This window comes from Gopherus evgoodei, chromosome 20 (assembly GCF_007399415.2).
Source record: "Gopherus evgoodei ecotype Sinaloan lineage chromosome 20, rGopEvg1_v1.p, whole genome shotgun sequence".
Classification (NCBI taxonomy): Eukaryota; Metazoa; Chordata; order Testudines; family Testudinidae; genus Gopherus; species Gopherus evgoodei.
Window position 1 is genome coordinate 10,821,714 of NC_044341.1, and position 16,091 is coordinate 10,837,804.

A 16,091-nucleotide genomic window follows, 5' to 3' on the forward strand; every position below is an offset into this window, starting at 1 on the left:
CATCTGCCTCAGCGAGCAGTTCCTCCTCAGGAAGTCACTGCTAATGGAAAGGAGAACTTTGAAATGCAAAGCACCAGTACACAGTTAACCTTGTGGTTATGTCCTTTACTGCTTAGATACTGGTTGCAGGGAGGTTGAACTGAACCCGCAACATGGGGGGGCAACTGGTCAGAGATCATTTTGATTGCACTGGTTGGCAAAAATAAAAAAAATTGGTGGCAGTTTTCCTGGAAGGCAGGTGCACTTCCTTCCAATTTCAATCGCATCTGTGTAGCCTCTGCTGCAGCATTGCATGACGCAACCAGGACTAGCCCTAGACTGATGATCCAGCTGCCCAGAACTGCCCATTGAACACATGGCAAATCATGATGTCTCCTCCCACATACACAGGGTCTAATCCAGTTTGCAAGACTCCTATCCTTGCAGCCAGGCTATCCCAATTCAGTAATGACACAGCCTTCCAGGTAACATGTACAGCAACTACAAGGAGGGTAGATGATGGGATCCATAGGGAGGAGAATCTGGTATAAGGAGCTTTCCACTGACCAGGGTTGTACACATTTTTTGGAACTGATTGGGGAGACTGCTGCTATCAGTGAGTTTGCAGGTCAGCAGCCTTTAGAAAATGAAAAGCTAACTCGGAAGGGATTAGAAACTGCAAGAATATGAAATTTTTGCATGTCAGGCTCTCCTTGAGAACAGGAGCACCACATTAACTCTGGCCTTGACTGCTAATGACAAACCAGAGGCACATTGAGATTCCACTTCTAGTACAAGCTGGCATAGCTAAGATTGCACGTTTTATGTCCAGGATGGTCTTTTCCGATAGCCAGTGAACTTTTAAGGTGCCTAGCAGGCTTGGGATGTAGGGGCCAATCGTAAACAACCCTTCTTTCTTTCTCCCAACCCTTTGACTATCTCACAAGCAGCTCTGCAGTAGCTGTGCCGGAAGCTTATTCTGGAGCTGGCAGGAATAACCCACAAATTAGTCTAACAAGGGTTTGCAGCAGGGACTGTATCAGCCGCAAAGCGTGAAAAAGGCACTATGCTACAGCCTGTGTATGTGAACACAGAAGTCGATAGGAAATCTACATACTAGCAATTCAGGCCTGGAGTCTGTGGTAGAAGTGGGACAGTGTTTGAGACACAGGCTCTCTTTGCTCCCATGCAATCTGCAGTAAACATATTCATGCAATAGACTTACTCAGCAAGTCGTTTGCAAGACAGTCCATGAGGGAGCATCCCAAACGCAACGAGGCGAGGCTGCAAGTCCTCCATCCGTGCTAGCTGAGTTGTGCACCACAGAGTTTAAGTGGGCCTTTTCAGCAGCTTTTTTAAAAAAAGCAAACCCTGTGTAACCCAGCTCTTGCAAGAAATGCCACCGATTCCTGTATGTCTGTGCAGAGGTTTGCCTGACTCCTTGGATGCCATTTCCCTTCCTGACACTTAAGCAGCATGGCAAGCACTAGGTTGGCTGCAGAGATGGCACTTTTCCACCCCAGAGGTGGCTGCATTTCAGTGGAGGAAGAAGAGATTTCTGCACGTACAGTGTTTGCAAAGGGCTCTGGAATCCGTACACTCTTGTGATAGTAAACCCAGAGACAGGTTTAATGCTCTTATTGGCACAGCTCTCACAGTTGGCTCCAGACTCAGAGCTCCAGCACTGCTGGGCTCCTCAGGTTACAATCAGGACCGGCGCTAGGGGTTTGAGTGCCCTAGGCGGACCGCAATTTAGCCGCCCCGTGCGCTGGTCCCGCGGCTCCGGTGGAGTTGCCGCAGTGGTGCCTGCGGAGGGTCCAGTGCTCCGTGGCTCTGGTGGAGGTGCCACAGTCGTGCCTGCGGGAGGTCCACCGGAGCCGCGCAAGCAGCCGACCGTCTGCAGGCACGACTGTGGCAGCTCCACTGGAGCAGCCTGCCGCCCCCTCCGGCAAAACGGCGCCCACCATTTATTTTGGCGCCCTAGGCGATTGCCTAGGCTGCCTAAATGGTAGCACCAGCCCTGGTTACAATACAATGGCCTTAAAGGGACACATTGCAGGACACTTTGGCTATACAGGCGTGAGGCGTTAATGTGGCATCACCCATACTCTTGTTCTGATACTCCTGTTCCATTCCTGGGCTGGGGAACTTCTAGGTAAAGATAAACGAGTCACGGCAGCTGGGTATTGGTGGCAATTGTAGTCACAGTTTCGTTTTGCCAGTTTGTTGGTAACTCCCAAGTCCTCTCAAACAGTCACAATAAGAGCTTCTCAAAACCGGTCTCTCATGGGACCGCCATCCTCAAGGCCATAACGGAAGGCTCGGATCTTTACCCTCTATCACTCAGAGGCATCATTCCCAACCTGTTAGCCCCGGACTCCAAAGTGACATGAACACAGGTGTTGATTGGATAGAAAGGTTTTATCAAGATTTTTCTTAAAGTTTACATTTTTAAAAAAGATTTTTACATGTACATTACAAAAATTGCAAATAAGGATCTTCATCGGGGGGGGAGGGGAGGAGAAGAGACCAAGCAGACTATAAAAAAGCAGTATGAAAGCTTGGCTAAACAGCACCTGACAGAGGAAAATAGAAAATAGGTACTACTAGGAAAAACAGAGAAGGCCAGATTCTGGATTCAGATACATAGGTGTAAAGGCAGAACTACTCCACTGAAGCCAGCGGTGTTACTCCTGATTTACACTGGGATAACCAACCAGAATCTGGCTGCCAATGTTCACTTGTGGGGTAAAACAAGTTGTTAACCTCGATGCCAAAGACGTACAGTGTTTTGCTGGTGAGACTTTAACAGGGTTTCGTTTTTGATACTTCTCTGCGTTCCTTTGGTCTGAAAGGGAGTAACCCCCACTGCTCACAACCCAGAGAATCCTTTCCCACACTCCTTTTCCTTTCACACCATAAGACTCATTTGGCTCCTTATAAGACATGGTGCATCTCTTCCCCACCAACACAACCTTTGCACAGGGTAGATTCTCAGGTTACAAATGGAATAATTACTCTTATAAATATATTTATATCATATAGGAAATAAGGCACTTCAGAAGCATTATGGCTTTTCTAGTTCTACATCATTTTAGACAGGAAAAAAATTGGTTAGTTTCTAAAATGAATCAAAAGGAATAACGTTAATACAGTAATAAAATCTGATCCACATCCCACTTCAAGGCTTTGTAAAGGAACAAGACAGACACAGAAAACTTGACCCAGGGCAGCTATGACATGGGCTTGACCCATCCAGGACAGGCACTTTTAAAGCAGGCATATTTAAGAAGTCCATGAACTGCAATTCTCTCTCTCACGAAGTTATGCTTCACACACAGTTCCTTGGCCATTTGGGACTTCCTAGAGCCTCTTCCCTGGATCTGGTCTGCTGCACTGTGACTGATAAGGAGAGGAGAACCGATGAAGGTCACTGACTGCAGATGAGCCCCCAGGCTGAGCCCTGGAAACCTAGTAAGCATACCCCACGTGCAAGTGTGTGTGTGTGTGGGGGAAATACTGAGAGAAGCAGCCAGGCACTACGGCTGAGGAGACAGAGAGAGAGAGAATACTTAAGCAGGATCAGAAAGGAAAGACACCCCGACCTGTCCAAACATGCTCTGTGAAGTGACAGCGCGAGTAAGCAGATCCAATGGCAAATGACTCCCAATAGAAGCACTGGCTAGATGGCTGCACTGGATTTGCATAACCCGTAACCTGGGTTAGACTGGACAGAAAAACAAAGGCGTGCCTGAACACCTATTTTTTAAAAAAAAAAGCAGCCTCTTATTCTCATCCCCAGATTTGTTAAACACTGGCAGCTCCCTCCACTGTGCTGTTTGGAATGCACTTATGGTCGTACTAAATAAGCTACGAACACGTTAAACCAACAAAGTGGCCAGGAGGCTGTTCAGCCAAGCATGTGCCCCTTGCATGAATGAGTTGCAGCCCCACAGTTAGAGCCATTTGGGTACAACCATCTTGCAGAGAGGTTGTTCTTGGCACCTATTTTCTTCCCCTCCCGCTATTTCCCCCAGGGTGAGGACCGATGTTTTAGATCCACTCCTAAGGACCCCAATGACTTTAAAAGCAGAATTGTTTTTAAATTAGACTTGAATAAAGAAATTTTTTTTCCTTCTATTGATGGGATGGCTGATCAGCATAAGTGGGCACTGCTTTTTTATGGCCACTCAGTACAAAGGGACAGGCTTTATTGCATAGACTTTAAGAAAACTGGGCAGAGCCACGAGACTGGTCACAGAATCATCTGGCACCAACCCTATTTCTCCACAATCCAACTGGTGGCTTGCGCACAGATGGATTATCCATTTAAGGTCACAAGGGATACCGCACCTTTCAAAGCTTTGAATGAAAGGAGTACTAGCTTTCTCTTCATGAAATGGAGCCAGGTGGAGCCAAAGTAATTTAAAAAGAAGCCAAGTTTGGCATTTTTGTGTTCCTAATTTTCAGTGCCCTGGAGTACATTATGGCTTATGGTCGCTGGAGGATTGGAACTAATATTGCTCACATGTTCTTGTCCCATCAGAAAGCAGTGTCAGTTTCACTGCCTATGAGCTTGTCTTCACTACGGGGGTAATCAATCTAAGTTACGCTACTCCAGCTATGTGAATAATGAAGCTTAGGTCGACATAGTTTAGGTCAACTTACCCTGGTGTCTTCACTGTGCTGCAGCAACAGGAGACACTCTCCGGTCGACTTCCCTTCCTCTTCTCGGAGACCTGGAGTACCAGGGTCAACTGGAGAATGCTCTGCCGTCAATTCAGCATCTTTATGGTCTTCACTAGACCCGCTAAATCCACCCCTGCTGCAGCATCAATCTCCACATAATGAAGACCAGCCCTATGCCCTCTTAGGAGTCCGCCTTACCCACTTGGCTTGCTGCCAAATATAGCAGTGCAGAGGTTTAATAAATTAACTTCACTGGTGCTTTACAGTCAGACTGGAACATGACAACACCAGCACCCAAAAACATGGCCCTCTGGCCTCTAGAGAAACCTAAGATCTAGGCCACTTCATTAAGTCTCTTTCAAACGTTAGAAAAGGGGAAAGTATTCAAGAGAATAGCAAGAATCCAGAAAAGTGAGAATTTAAACACTAAAAAAAACAAACCCAAGAGGTTTTTTTTTCCCCCTGGCAATATGGCCACCTCTGGCTGTATCTGGTGTCCCATGTATTGGTGACATCTTTGTTTAGATATACAAAAGCAGTAATAAGGCAAGTCATAGAAGGAAGGGAAGGAGAGGCACATGTTGGCAAAACACTTTAGAAAAGTAAAGGCAGAGCTGCATTGTCTCTCCCCCCTAGTTGGATCCATGAATCACATGGGCTGTGATCTCTGTGAAAAACTTAGGATGTCACACTGACTGAGACCTGGAAAGTCAAGCCCAGATAAGATACTAAACAAGCACCTGCTACACAGAGGTCTGTGTTATCTATCCGGTTGGAGGTGCTTGCACTCAACTTAACAAGGTAATAAAAACAACAAAACCTAAATTAGCTAATCTAAAATCCCCATTTCCACCCCTACCTGTAATGCACCTCCTGGGAGCAGATCAGGTTTTTGTAAATTTAGTCTGGTAAAGGAGATACTACAACCTTTTCTGAGAATTAACTACTGGACTATGGATGTGAAGTAGTGGAAAACCGCTAATATGGGCTAGATGTAATGCTACCGATGGCTGACTCGGTTCACAGAGAGACCCTGCAACATGTAACCCTCTCCCCCCAGGATAGGAGACAGCAGCATAGGCTAAATACTGGCATTTTCTGCTGCTCAATTCCCTGCATAAAGTGCACCATCAACCTCAATGAAAAGCACCTGAATTCAAACTGACCAAAGTGCTGCCCTGAATAGGCCAAATGAGACACTGATGCTTCACCTCCTTGCCCTGGCCGGTAAGTTAACTGTAGACACACTGAACAAATGGGCCTATTTGGTGCTCAGAGCTTGCCTCTTCCCACTCAATACCGCTGGTTACATCTTCTGCTCTAGACACATTGCTGAGCTCACCAGGTAACAGATGAAAACCTTCCCAGGACAGCAGAACCTAGCAAGCCCCAGCTGTCACTGCTTAGTTCCCTCAGCACACCAGTAGCGGCAGGTAAACTTCCTGACTTGGTAATGCCCCTGCACCCCCCGGAGTGGGCAGCCAGCCAGGTTAGCGTTTTGCTAAGGTGGTGTCTCTTAGTTCAGCCTCCTTCAGCAGTGGTGGAGGCACAAACCAGGCTATTGGAGGGGATAGAGGCAGCTTTTAAAGAAAAATTAACCCCCAGGTTTTCATGTAGTGCACCCTGCAGCCCCACAGCTTGAGAGAGCTTTTTAGGTAGGTTAGTTTTGAAATGCTGGAAAAGTGATGCTTCCATCACCCAAAAAATGGATTGTTGCAAGGGTTATTTAATAATGAGATGTAGCCTAGAAGAGACATTTTAAGCCCATTTTCTAGCACTACTCCCAATATTAACTGGAGAGTTATGTCCACTATATCCTATATGCTGCTGCTGCAGTGAGAAAACCGGTTGAAAATGTCCTTCTGAAGAGCCCTATGGCTGCAATAGGGTCACCGATTTTTAACTTAAAAAAAAAAACCCATCCCAAAGGATCTTTAACTGTGCCTTGTTCTGTGGCATTGCAAATCTGGTGGTTTAAGTTTCCTTTAATGAGCAAGCACCACTCCCCCTCCTGCTGGAAAACAACATTGCAACCCACAGCATCTTGCAGGAGACCTTTTGGAAAGGTGAGTGCAAGTCTTGCCAAAGCCAATGGTGATATGCTGAAACCCCTTGGTACATCTTCGGTTACTGGAGGAGACAGGAAAAGCTAAAAGGCTTTGGCAACCTAGGAAGTATTTGGCTCTTTAAGAAAGGGGTCAGGCTAGTGAGGAGGAGCCTGGGGAGCAGGACCACGGTTAATCAGACCAGTCGTCGCCAAACTCCGAAGAATCATCCTCAGAGTCGCTGTATTCCACAGCGATGCGGCGAGAAAGGATCGTTGCCACGTCATTGCCCCCAACGTCCCGCTTCTCCTGTTCCCGCTGTTCCTCCACCTTGCGGAGCTGGAAACCTGGCAATGGGAAGAAGGCAGAGAGGTGGTCACTCAACCGCTGGAGATTTCACAGGGTCTACAGAGAACTGTTGCTCCAATGCTGTGCTCTGAATAGCCCTGGGCAGGCCCTGATCAATGCCTGGATTGCGCTGGGGCAGCCTGGCACAACGACTGCACAGAAGGGGGCACACAAGTCAAACCACTGACCCAGCCTGGATAGGTTTGGAGCAAGGGCGACTGGAGGAAGCCAGAGGAGCTGGCTTCCCACACTCCACCCAAGCGCTACGTGTTGCTGCTCTAAAGGCAGTTTGACTGCAGCTTGGGAGCTCCATTGATACTCGTGGGGCAACCTGCAAAGGTTGAAAACTAGAGGGCACCCTCATCGGGGAGAAGCGGGGTGCTGAAATTCTCTTTGGGTTAGATCATCCACAGTAGGTGTGGTCACAAGCAGCAAGCCAGCAGCAGTGCTGCCCATGAGATGGATCCCAGGCTCCCGCGCCCTAGAACCTCCCTCAGAAGAGACAATAGCTAGGTTTATGGGAAAGAGGATACATAAAAATCCCAGCCAGGGCTTACCTTGACGGATAGCTGACAGCAAGTCACTTCTGGCATCAGTAACAGGAGGCAAGGAAGATTTTGGCTTGGAGGCCAAGGAGTCTGGAGGCAGAAGTGGAGCTGGTGCACCATCCATGCCACTGGAAGGCACAGGTGGGGGACCAGGAGGAGGAGGAGGGGGAGGAGCACCATCTACTGGCTGAAGTGATGGTGGTGGGGGCACAGTGAAGTATTCTGCACCTGGAGGTGATGGAGGAGGAGGGGCAGAAAACTCAGGGTAAGGAGGGAAGGAGGAAGGAGATGGTGGCAATGGCATCCCTGAATTTGGAAATCCTACAGGAGGAGGTGGCGGGGGAATTCCTGATATTGGTGGTGGGGGGGGAGGAGCAGGAGGCGGAGCAAAGCCTGGCCTGGCACTGGATGGGGATCCAACCGGAGGAGCTGGTGGAGGATGGCTTGGACTGACCAGGCTGGATCTTTTTGTCCTCCAGAACCAGAACCTCTTTGGTTGTCTACTGGGTAGCTGTTGCAGGAGAAAAGAGTAATATTGGGGGGTGGGGGTAGAGAGAGAAAGAATACCATTAGCTTTGAGTCAGATTAGAGAGGATTTTGTCCAGCTATCCCTTCCAACTCTCAGTTTTTACTGAAGTTCTCTAGGGTCCTAGTGCTGACTATCCTGCTGCATTACTCTTGGCTAGGAGAACAGAACAACTGACAGCTGACACTGCAGCTGAGAGAAATGCTATCAGACGTCCCATCAGCCAGCACAGTAACAGTACATTGTACGAGCCAAACACCAAATCTCTCTCTGCCAGAGGCCAGACTGCCCTCTCAGCTCAGAACCTTCTAGAGCAACACCAGTCATTCTGTATCCATTCAGCTGCTAAGCAGGGATGCCTATCGAGCTAACCTTTAGTTCTTGTTTTCTGTGCTATGCAAGTTCATATGCTATTAACATATATCGGTATAGACCCATTCACTGGTTCTTTACTGGAGCACTGGTGATGATTTGTCACCTCTTGTCTAAGGAAAAAAGGTAATGGGATCCAATATATACTGAAGGGAAATATGGATTCATGAATGATTGAATAAACTTTCCATTCGCAGGAAACACTAGTGCCCAGAAAGTGTTGTGTTACTAGCTTACATATTGGTAAAAAGAAGCTTACACTGAATGGTAGCAAACAGAATGCTTTCACCTCAAAACCTAGCAGATGTAACATGCACCCTAAGGTGTCCATCTGATACATCCTGGAGACTTTGGTCATTTTATAATGAAGGGCTGATTTACCTCCACCCTTTTTCTCAAATAAGAGATTCAGGGGGCAGCCATGCCTTTAAGTAACTGCATAAACCAGGACAAGTTTTATCTGAAGCACTCATCTCCACTGTCACCTAGAGAGCTGCTGCAGGATGGAGTGCCCGTCTCAGGCTGACAGATTGTATTGGAAACTCAAACTCACAAGCTATGTTGCCTTTTGATACGTTTCAGTCAAGCTAGTAGTATGGCATTTGTCAGTCACCTATTCCCTCTATATATTTACTTTTGCCGCACTTTTCTGGTTCCTACTATTTAAAAGATACTCTAGTTTAGACCTCTGTAACTTTAGCCAGTATCAGGCCATTCTGGAATTGGTGTGTAATGGACTTGATCCTGCAGAACATTGATGTCTCTGGGATATGAGGATGCTCAGACCTTATAGGAGACGCTAGGACCCCAAGAACTTGAACTCTGAGGTCTCAGAGCACCTACACCTTGCACTTGCAAAGATCAGAGGGGAAAGTGGTGATAGCGTTAAGAACCCAGTAACAGGGACTGTTTCTGTGCAGAGTGCTGTTGGGGATGCAGGACCAAATGCTCTCAAGCATTTGTATTTGAAGAGGGAGACAGATCTACTGGGCATCCAAAACTGGGCCAAGATTATCTAATGGAACCCTGATAATACAAGAATGGGTGCTTCAGCATAGTAAGTGTACATATAGAGAATTCACAGAGTAAGAAAAGTGGAATAATGTTCTCCTGTTATACAGGGTTATGGGAAGTTTCGGGCTTTAACTTAATTTTAAGAGAGCTGGACAAATTTAAGAGCGTTATTGTATGATGGGGTTGCTTGTGATAGTAGGGGGCAGGGTTTAACAGCCCTGGAGCTCGCTTCCAGTTTATGTCTTAGTTCCTAAAAGCTCATGGTTCAGGGTTCAGCCAGTCACCTGCAGTGTTCAGGAAGGGATTCCCCTCCCCTTCCAAAACATGTTCTGGGGTGTTTTTTAATGTCCTTCCTCTGAAGCATCAGGTACGGCCATGGCTAGAGATGAGATGTTGGACAGGAAAGGCCAGGGTTCTGAGGTGGCAGCGAGCATTCTCGCTCTAAGGTACTTGGCCGGCTGGTTCATACTGACATGCTCAGGGTCTAACTGATCACCATATGTGGGACTGGGAAGGAATTTTCCCTCAGGTCAGATTGGCAGTGACCTTGGGGGGGGGGGGGGGCGCGTGGCGTTGCCTTCCTCTGCAGCAACCCTCACACACACACTACCAGGATCATTTGGTATATCTCACTTAATCAATTCCTTGCTGTTGTGGGGTGGGGGTCCTTGGGCACTGGTGCATCTTGGTGCTTCCTATTCTCTGCCTGTGGTGTGTAAGAATGTAGTCTCCTGTGGGCCGTAATACTTGGATTTAGTTTTGGTTATTGGGTTGTGTGTGTGGGTGCTGGAGGCCTGCGTTGTACACAAGGTAAGACTAGATGATCTGGTGGTCCCTTCCAGCCTTAAACTCTATACCGATGGGTGGTCTCTCACTATGACTACGTTAACGGAATCTAAACATTAAGGAGGGGTCACAAGCTTTGTACACTTTACTGACAGACAGGTTCACTCGGTCTCAATACAGTACTTATGTTAGTGGTTTCACTAGACCAGCTAACTCCACCACTTTGCACCACCTACTATTTCTCTGTGGCCGAACGGTTCCCCGAGGATTACCTAAAATCCAAGGGTGGTGGAGGCAGGCTGTCCTCTGGGTAGGATGGAGATGGTGGTGAGATAGAATCCGACTGCGGTGGTGGTGGATAGTAGTTCATTTCCATGCTCTCGTCTGAGCCAATGCTGCCATTCTGATACACCACATTAGAGGGATAGCTAAAATTAAAGACAATGGAACAGTGATACCCAATTTCCTCCTCACCTCCAAAAAGAGCACTTCCAGAATGGAGCGTCAGGGAAACAAAAACAGGAATACAGCCATGCAGGCTGCTCTATCACAAATAGCCTAGTTATTAGAATCATGCTGAAATGCCTCACTCCACAATTCAGACTGTAAGCTCTTCAAGCAGTAATGTCTCCTATTCTGTTAAAAGCCCAGCATAATGGACTCCAGTCACAACTTGCGCCTCTATACGCTAGAGTAATACCATCATTAATTAAAAGGCCACCATGTGGCTCCAAATCATGATTTGTACATAAAACTGTTCCTGATCTACGTTTCTTGAAGCATTGTAGATTACTAGGAAATTGTTTAGATTTTTAGACATTAAAATTCACTTTCACTCATCTATGGCTGTTTATTCTCTGTCTGGACAATGGAAGTTGACTAGTTATTCTCACTTTGGTTTATTGTTAGTATCTAGACAAGTTTATTTTCAGGTTTTTACACATCAACACAGTAATTCAGTGCGTGGGTTGCCAACACTGCAAGAGAATATTTGTGTTTTTTAAAACAAACAAATATTTCTGTTAGTTTTAGGGTTGGTAAAAGCTTGCTCTTAAAGCTGGATTATGGGCAAAAACAGACTGTCAGGTCTCATTTACATTGCATCTCTCCATGGCAGCATAAAAGTCCTAATGTAACCATATGCTCATTAGGGCAAAGGCTATCACCTCCTGCATGTCTGGAAAGCACCTAGGCATGTCGTGGATGCAGTCATAAGCAAAGTTCAAAGTCTCCAAAGCTGAAACATGCAGTGTTTTGTTTCGGCCATCCCCAAGTTTGACAGTAGACTAAGATCACCCAAAGCAGTGAAACAAAAACAAACACTGTTCAAGCCTCATATCAGAATCTACAGCGAAGTAAAATTCACATGAGAATTTGTGGTGGAAATAGTGAAAGCAAGGAAAAGCTGCTGTCCTGCAGTCAGATTCCTCCTGCCTGGTCTCAAGTCAACTGACTTGGCTATTAAAAGAAAAGCAGGTTTTATTTTTAAATATAAAATGTGTGATTAAAAAATAAAGATTTTCTTAAGTGAAAAGAGCCACAAATGGCAAGAAAAGAGCATACTGGGAAGTGCACTTGGGCATTCAGTTCGCTTCCTGCCAGACTGGTGTCAAAGATACATTAAATCCTGAATAGGAGGCACTGAAGAGAGACCTGTAGCTGAAAAAAACTTTGATAGGAGGAGAAAAATCCTAAATTTGAAACATGAAGCATGGCATTATGAAAAAGCAGTAAAAGAAATGGTCACCACCACCAAAGTTAAGAGAGCCCTTTCTTTGTGTGAAAAGAAATAGACACAAAGCAGCATTGGGAACATCTGCCTGCCCTACTCACCAGCTTTTCTCACCACGAGAGGCTACTATATTAATTCAGCCCATAACTACAAGGAGACAAAGGCTATTAAAATTATGTTACTAACACCTTGAGTACTGCTGTGAGAACTTGGGAGAGAAGGGTCAGCATCACCTTACCTGCTGATTTCTCGTGGTGGGAAACACTCCTCTCTGCAGATAGCAGCCAACCCTCCCTGAACCCCAGGAAGGCCTGGTGCCTACAAAGCATTCTCAGAAGAGCTTCTGTGGGTTTGGAAGCACGCCACGGAGTCTGCCCTCCTTCCATACCATATCCCAATGCTCAAATGCCCTGCTTCTGGCCCTTGCAAATACTGTTCTGAGCCAGACAAACTGGTGACCCAGCTGTAAAGGAATGAGTGATGATGGGGTAAAGGGACTAAGTCCATGACATTTCTGCATCTGTGGGATAGGGGAGCCAAAAGCAGAAGTAGATTTGCTTCTGAGACCACTTGCGCCACCTTTTTTAAACTCTTTAGATTCTTGATTTATTTTGCAAGTTTTAAACCAACAGACAGATTTACTTTAGAGAATCTGATTAGTGGTGATTTCGATCCACACTGCACAGCAGATGTGGAGAAACTGCAAAGCAGGGTGAATTGCATTACCACCAACAATGCCAGACTGCTTCCCCTTCATGGAGAGCTGAATAAATAGCCAGATTCACTTACCCAGCAGGTCCTTGTCTGTCTTTTGACTCAACAAACTCCTGTCCCATTTTCAATTTCTCCCACTCCTCTTTCCGGGTTTTGATTTTCCGTGGATTCACATTCCCTCGGTTGGGATTATCTTTCTTCTCTTTCTAGAGAAGAAAAAGGAAGAAAAGACCCATTAGAACTTCAAACTTGTTTGGAATTAGTCTGTCCTTATTTCAGCTCACTGGGAGGGGAGGAGTAGAGATAGGGCCAACTAACATTTAAAGAGATTAAAAAAATCTTGGGATTCTTTGAGACTGCAGTAGAGTGAATTTAGTAGCGGTGGAAGGATCCAGATTTATCTATATGAGCAGTTAATGTGTGGCAAGATGGGGCATTAGTCTATCTTGAACTATCCAGCTGGGCACTATACATCCATGTGAACAATTAGTGCACAGCAGGTTCGTGTGAGGTAGATTTACAGCCCATCTTGCTGCGCACAAACTATTCATCTAGACAAGCCCTCAGACTGAGATAGTAACGGCCTCTCTCTACAGAACAACTACTGCACAGGTATGAACTCCCGCCCCCCGCGCTCCAACCAGTGTGCCTCAACAATGACCAGGAAAGATCTTTTCTGGAGTGGAAGGCCAGATCAGTTTCCCAAGCCTAGGGCTTACCTAAAAGGCACATTACCGTGCACCAAGCCAAGGCGTGCATCTATAGTGCACTAGCTTGCCACATAGCAATGCCCCATGTGGAAACTGCTACAATGCAATGAAAGTCCTGGAGTGCCACAATATCAACATGGGACATTACTGCACAGCAAAAGTCACACCCTGGCTTGCTGCACAGCGTCGACAAGCCTCTATTGCGTCTTTGGTCTTTGTGTTGAGGCTTCCAAAAGGAAGCCATTTAATAGCAACTGGTAAGTAGGGTTTTTGTTAGGCAGAAACCTGGCCACAACGAACTGGGCTAAAACCAACCCCATTCCAAGGATTCCAATAGGCCAAAACTCTCTTATACTCTGACTGGAAGGTCATGTTCTACTTCGAGATTTGATGTTACAATCACTTAAAATGTAAGTCAGATTTCCCCAAAACTAAACCTTGCAGGTATAGTAAATGAATCCTTTTATAATGCAATTTGCCTTGTAATTCACTAATGTTAAAAGGACACCCAAGTGCAGCAATTGGGCCAGTGTAGTGGTGGGGTTTTTTTGTTTTTGTAGTTTTACACAGCTTAAACACTTCCATACATTAAAGAGTAACTGGATTTTTAAACTTCATCCCTTGTTTCCTTCAAAGGGACTGGTGATGATATTCCGGTTACATCAAAGCGTACCAAAGGTGCTTTAATACTGAGCAGAGATGCCTGCAAGATACTGCAAGAGTACTAAAGAGGGTCTAAGGTTGCCCTTGACACCCAAAACACAACACTTACTGTGCTAATGCATCGAACGCTAGGAAACAGATGGTACAAAACTACAAAATGAACTAGTGTCACCATTCAAACTGTGTGAAATTCAGAAGAATAGATTTTTAAAATCTCTGTTTTAATAAGCAAGGATAATGGTAACAGGCAACAAGGATTCTTCTTTAAAAGTATAATTTTAAACTGGACCATATCCCCTCTAAAGAACCCAAGTGAAAGCGACAACTTGGATTTTGAAGATAAACTGTCTCCTATGAGTCTCTGGCTTTTCCTTATACCTTGTCTTATCTACTATTTCTTTGCTAGCATGTAGCAGCGATGCCCCATTCCCTCACCCTGTGCTTCCGCTTTTCTTTCATGATATCCTTGGTGTCCTGGAGCATTTTCTCTTTCCAAAGGTCAAAGAAGTATGAAGGGTCTGTGTAGAATTTGAGTGCCTCTTTGCCATCATCCCTGGAATAGAAACACACACAAGGAGCCAGTCAGTTGCTTGTCTGATGCCCAAAGGTTTCAGATACCCACCAGGTATCAATATCCATCGATCTGAAATAAGAGGCCAAACATTTTGTACTCTTTCTCCATCCTCTTCCAACAGAGGCCGCTCTACCCTTGAGGAGCCACCCACTCCACCTGTTCATTCAAAACCACCACCACACCTCACCTAATTTGAAGTCACCACCGCTTCTCAGCCATGGCTGCATAGTTAAAGTGCTTGATTACAATTCTGAAGGTTGCGGGTTTGTGTCTCACTTGATCTCACACTCAAAGGCCACCTCCAGTTCACCCAGCTACAAAATGGGTACCTGATGCATTGGGTTAGGGCAGTCAGATGTGATGCTGGCCACATCACTCCCTTGGGTACCACTGGCTATGACACTGATGTGCTCTAACTGCATCAGTTCGGATGCAGTTGATGACCCATGGCTCCGGGGAACTCTGACCACTCCTCCTGCAAGGCCTTGCATCACGATTCTCCTCTGGTTTGCTGATCTATAGTTTTGATTTCTGTATCTTAAGTATGGTGCAAGAACTCCACTGAGCAGCCACTCTAACAATTATAGAGGCAGCAGCAGATGTCTGTCCTCGCACTCCCTTCTCAAACACACCCTCTCTCTCTTTCCACACATGCCCCTTCCCATCCTTCCTCTCCCCATCTGTCTTTTCCAGATAGCCTGTTCCACAGTAACGTCAATGGATACAGGCTTGAGTGCACACACCTCCAAATGCTGAGCAGAGTTCTTTTCAGTGATAATCCCCATCCTGCCCACCCCCAGCCACCAGATCGGGCTCCTGCTACTTCCTCCAAGACATATTACACAATTATGTACTGGGGATTTTCGGCAAGTTCCTTCCCTTCCCACCCAACTGTCTTTTCAGAAAAATATTCTCCACTTCAGGAACCCCAAGTCAGAGCAGCAGCAGCATCCTTGAAACTCAGGAGTGTGCATTCACACGCACACCCTCCTACTTTGCAGTACAGCTGCATCTCACAGAAGACAGCTGCCTCCAGCTATCTGTAATTACTTTTCACCTGTTCAAAAGACATTTACGGATGTGGGCTAAAAAATATTCATACTCCGACCCCCTGCTCTACAACTATTGACAGCAGTGACACTCAGAGTTGAGTGGTTCAGGAGCTACCCAAAAGAGCCAGTTGTGTGAATTAATAGTTTCATTTACTATAGTGCTACATATTCATATTTAAACAGTATGATGAGAAAATAGTTAGTTGTTTTTATATATAGTATTCTCACAGCAAAATGACTGACCAAGTATTATAATTTTATCAACTACAGTTGGTTAACAACACAGTAAAAGCCTCCTGATTGGTTAATAATTAAATCTCACAGTGTTTCAATATCATG

At 45.9% G+C, this 16,091-nt stretch overlaps 1 protein-coding gene across 1 annotated transcript in view; it reads right to left on the minus strand.

Moving 5' to 3' along the window:
- Nucleotides 1-2,382: 2,382 nt before the first annotated feature.
- WASF2 (WASP family member 2) overlaps nt 2,383-16,091 on the minus strand; it is a 40,901-nt gene continuing 27,192 nt past the window's right edge. The window contains 6 exon segments of the mRNA XM_030538758.1: nt 2,383-7,060; nt 7,619-8,080; nt 8,083-8,120; nt 10,580-10,735; nt 12,829-12,959; nt 14,562-14,679. Of these exon segments, the coding sequence (XP_030394618.1) occupies nt 6,906-7,060; nt 7,619-8,080; nt 8,083-8,120; nt 10,580-10,735; nt 12,829-12,959; nt 14,562-14,679 (1,060 nt within the window). The 3' untranslated portion in view covers nt 2,383-6,905.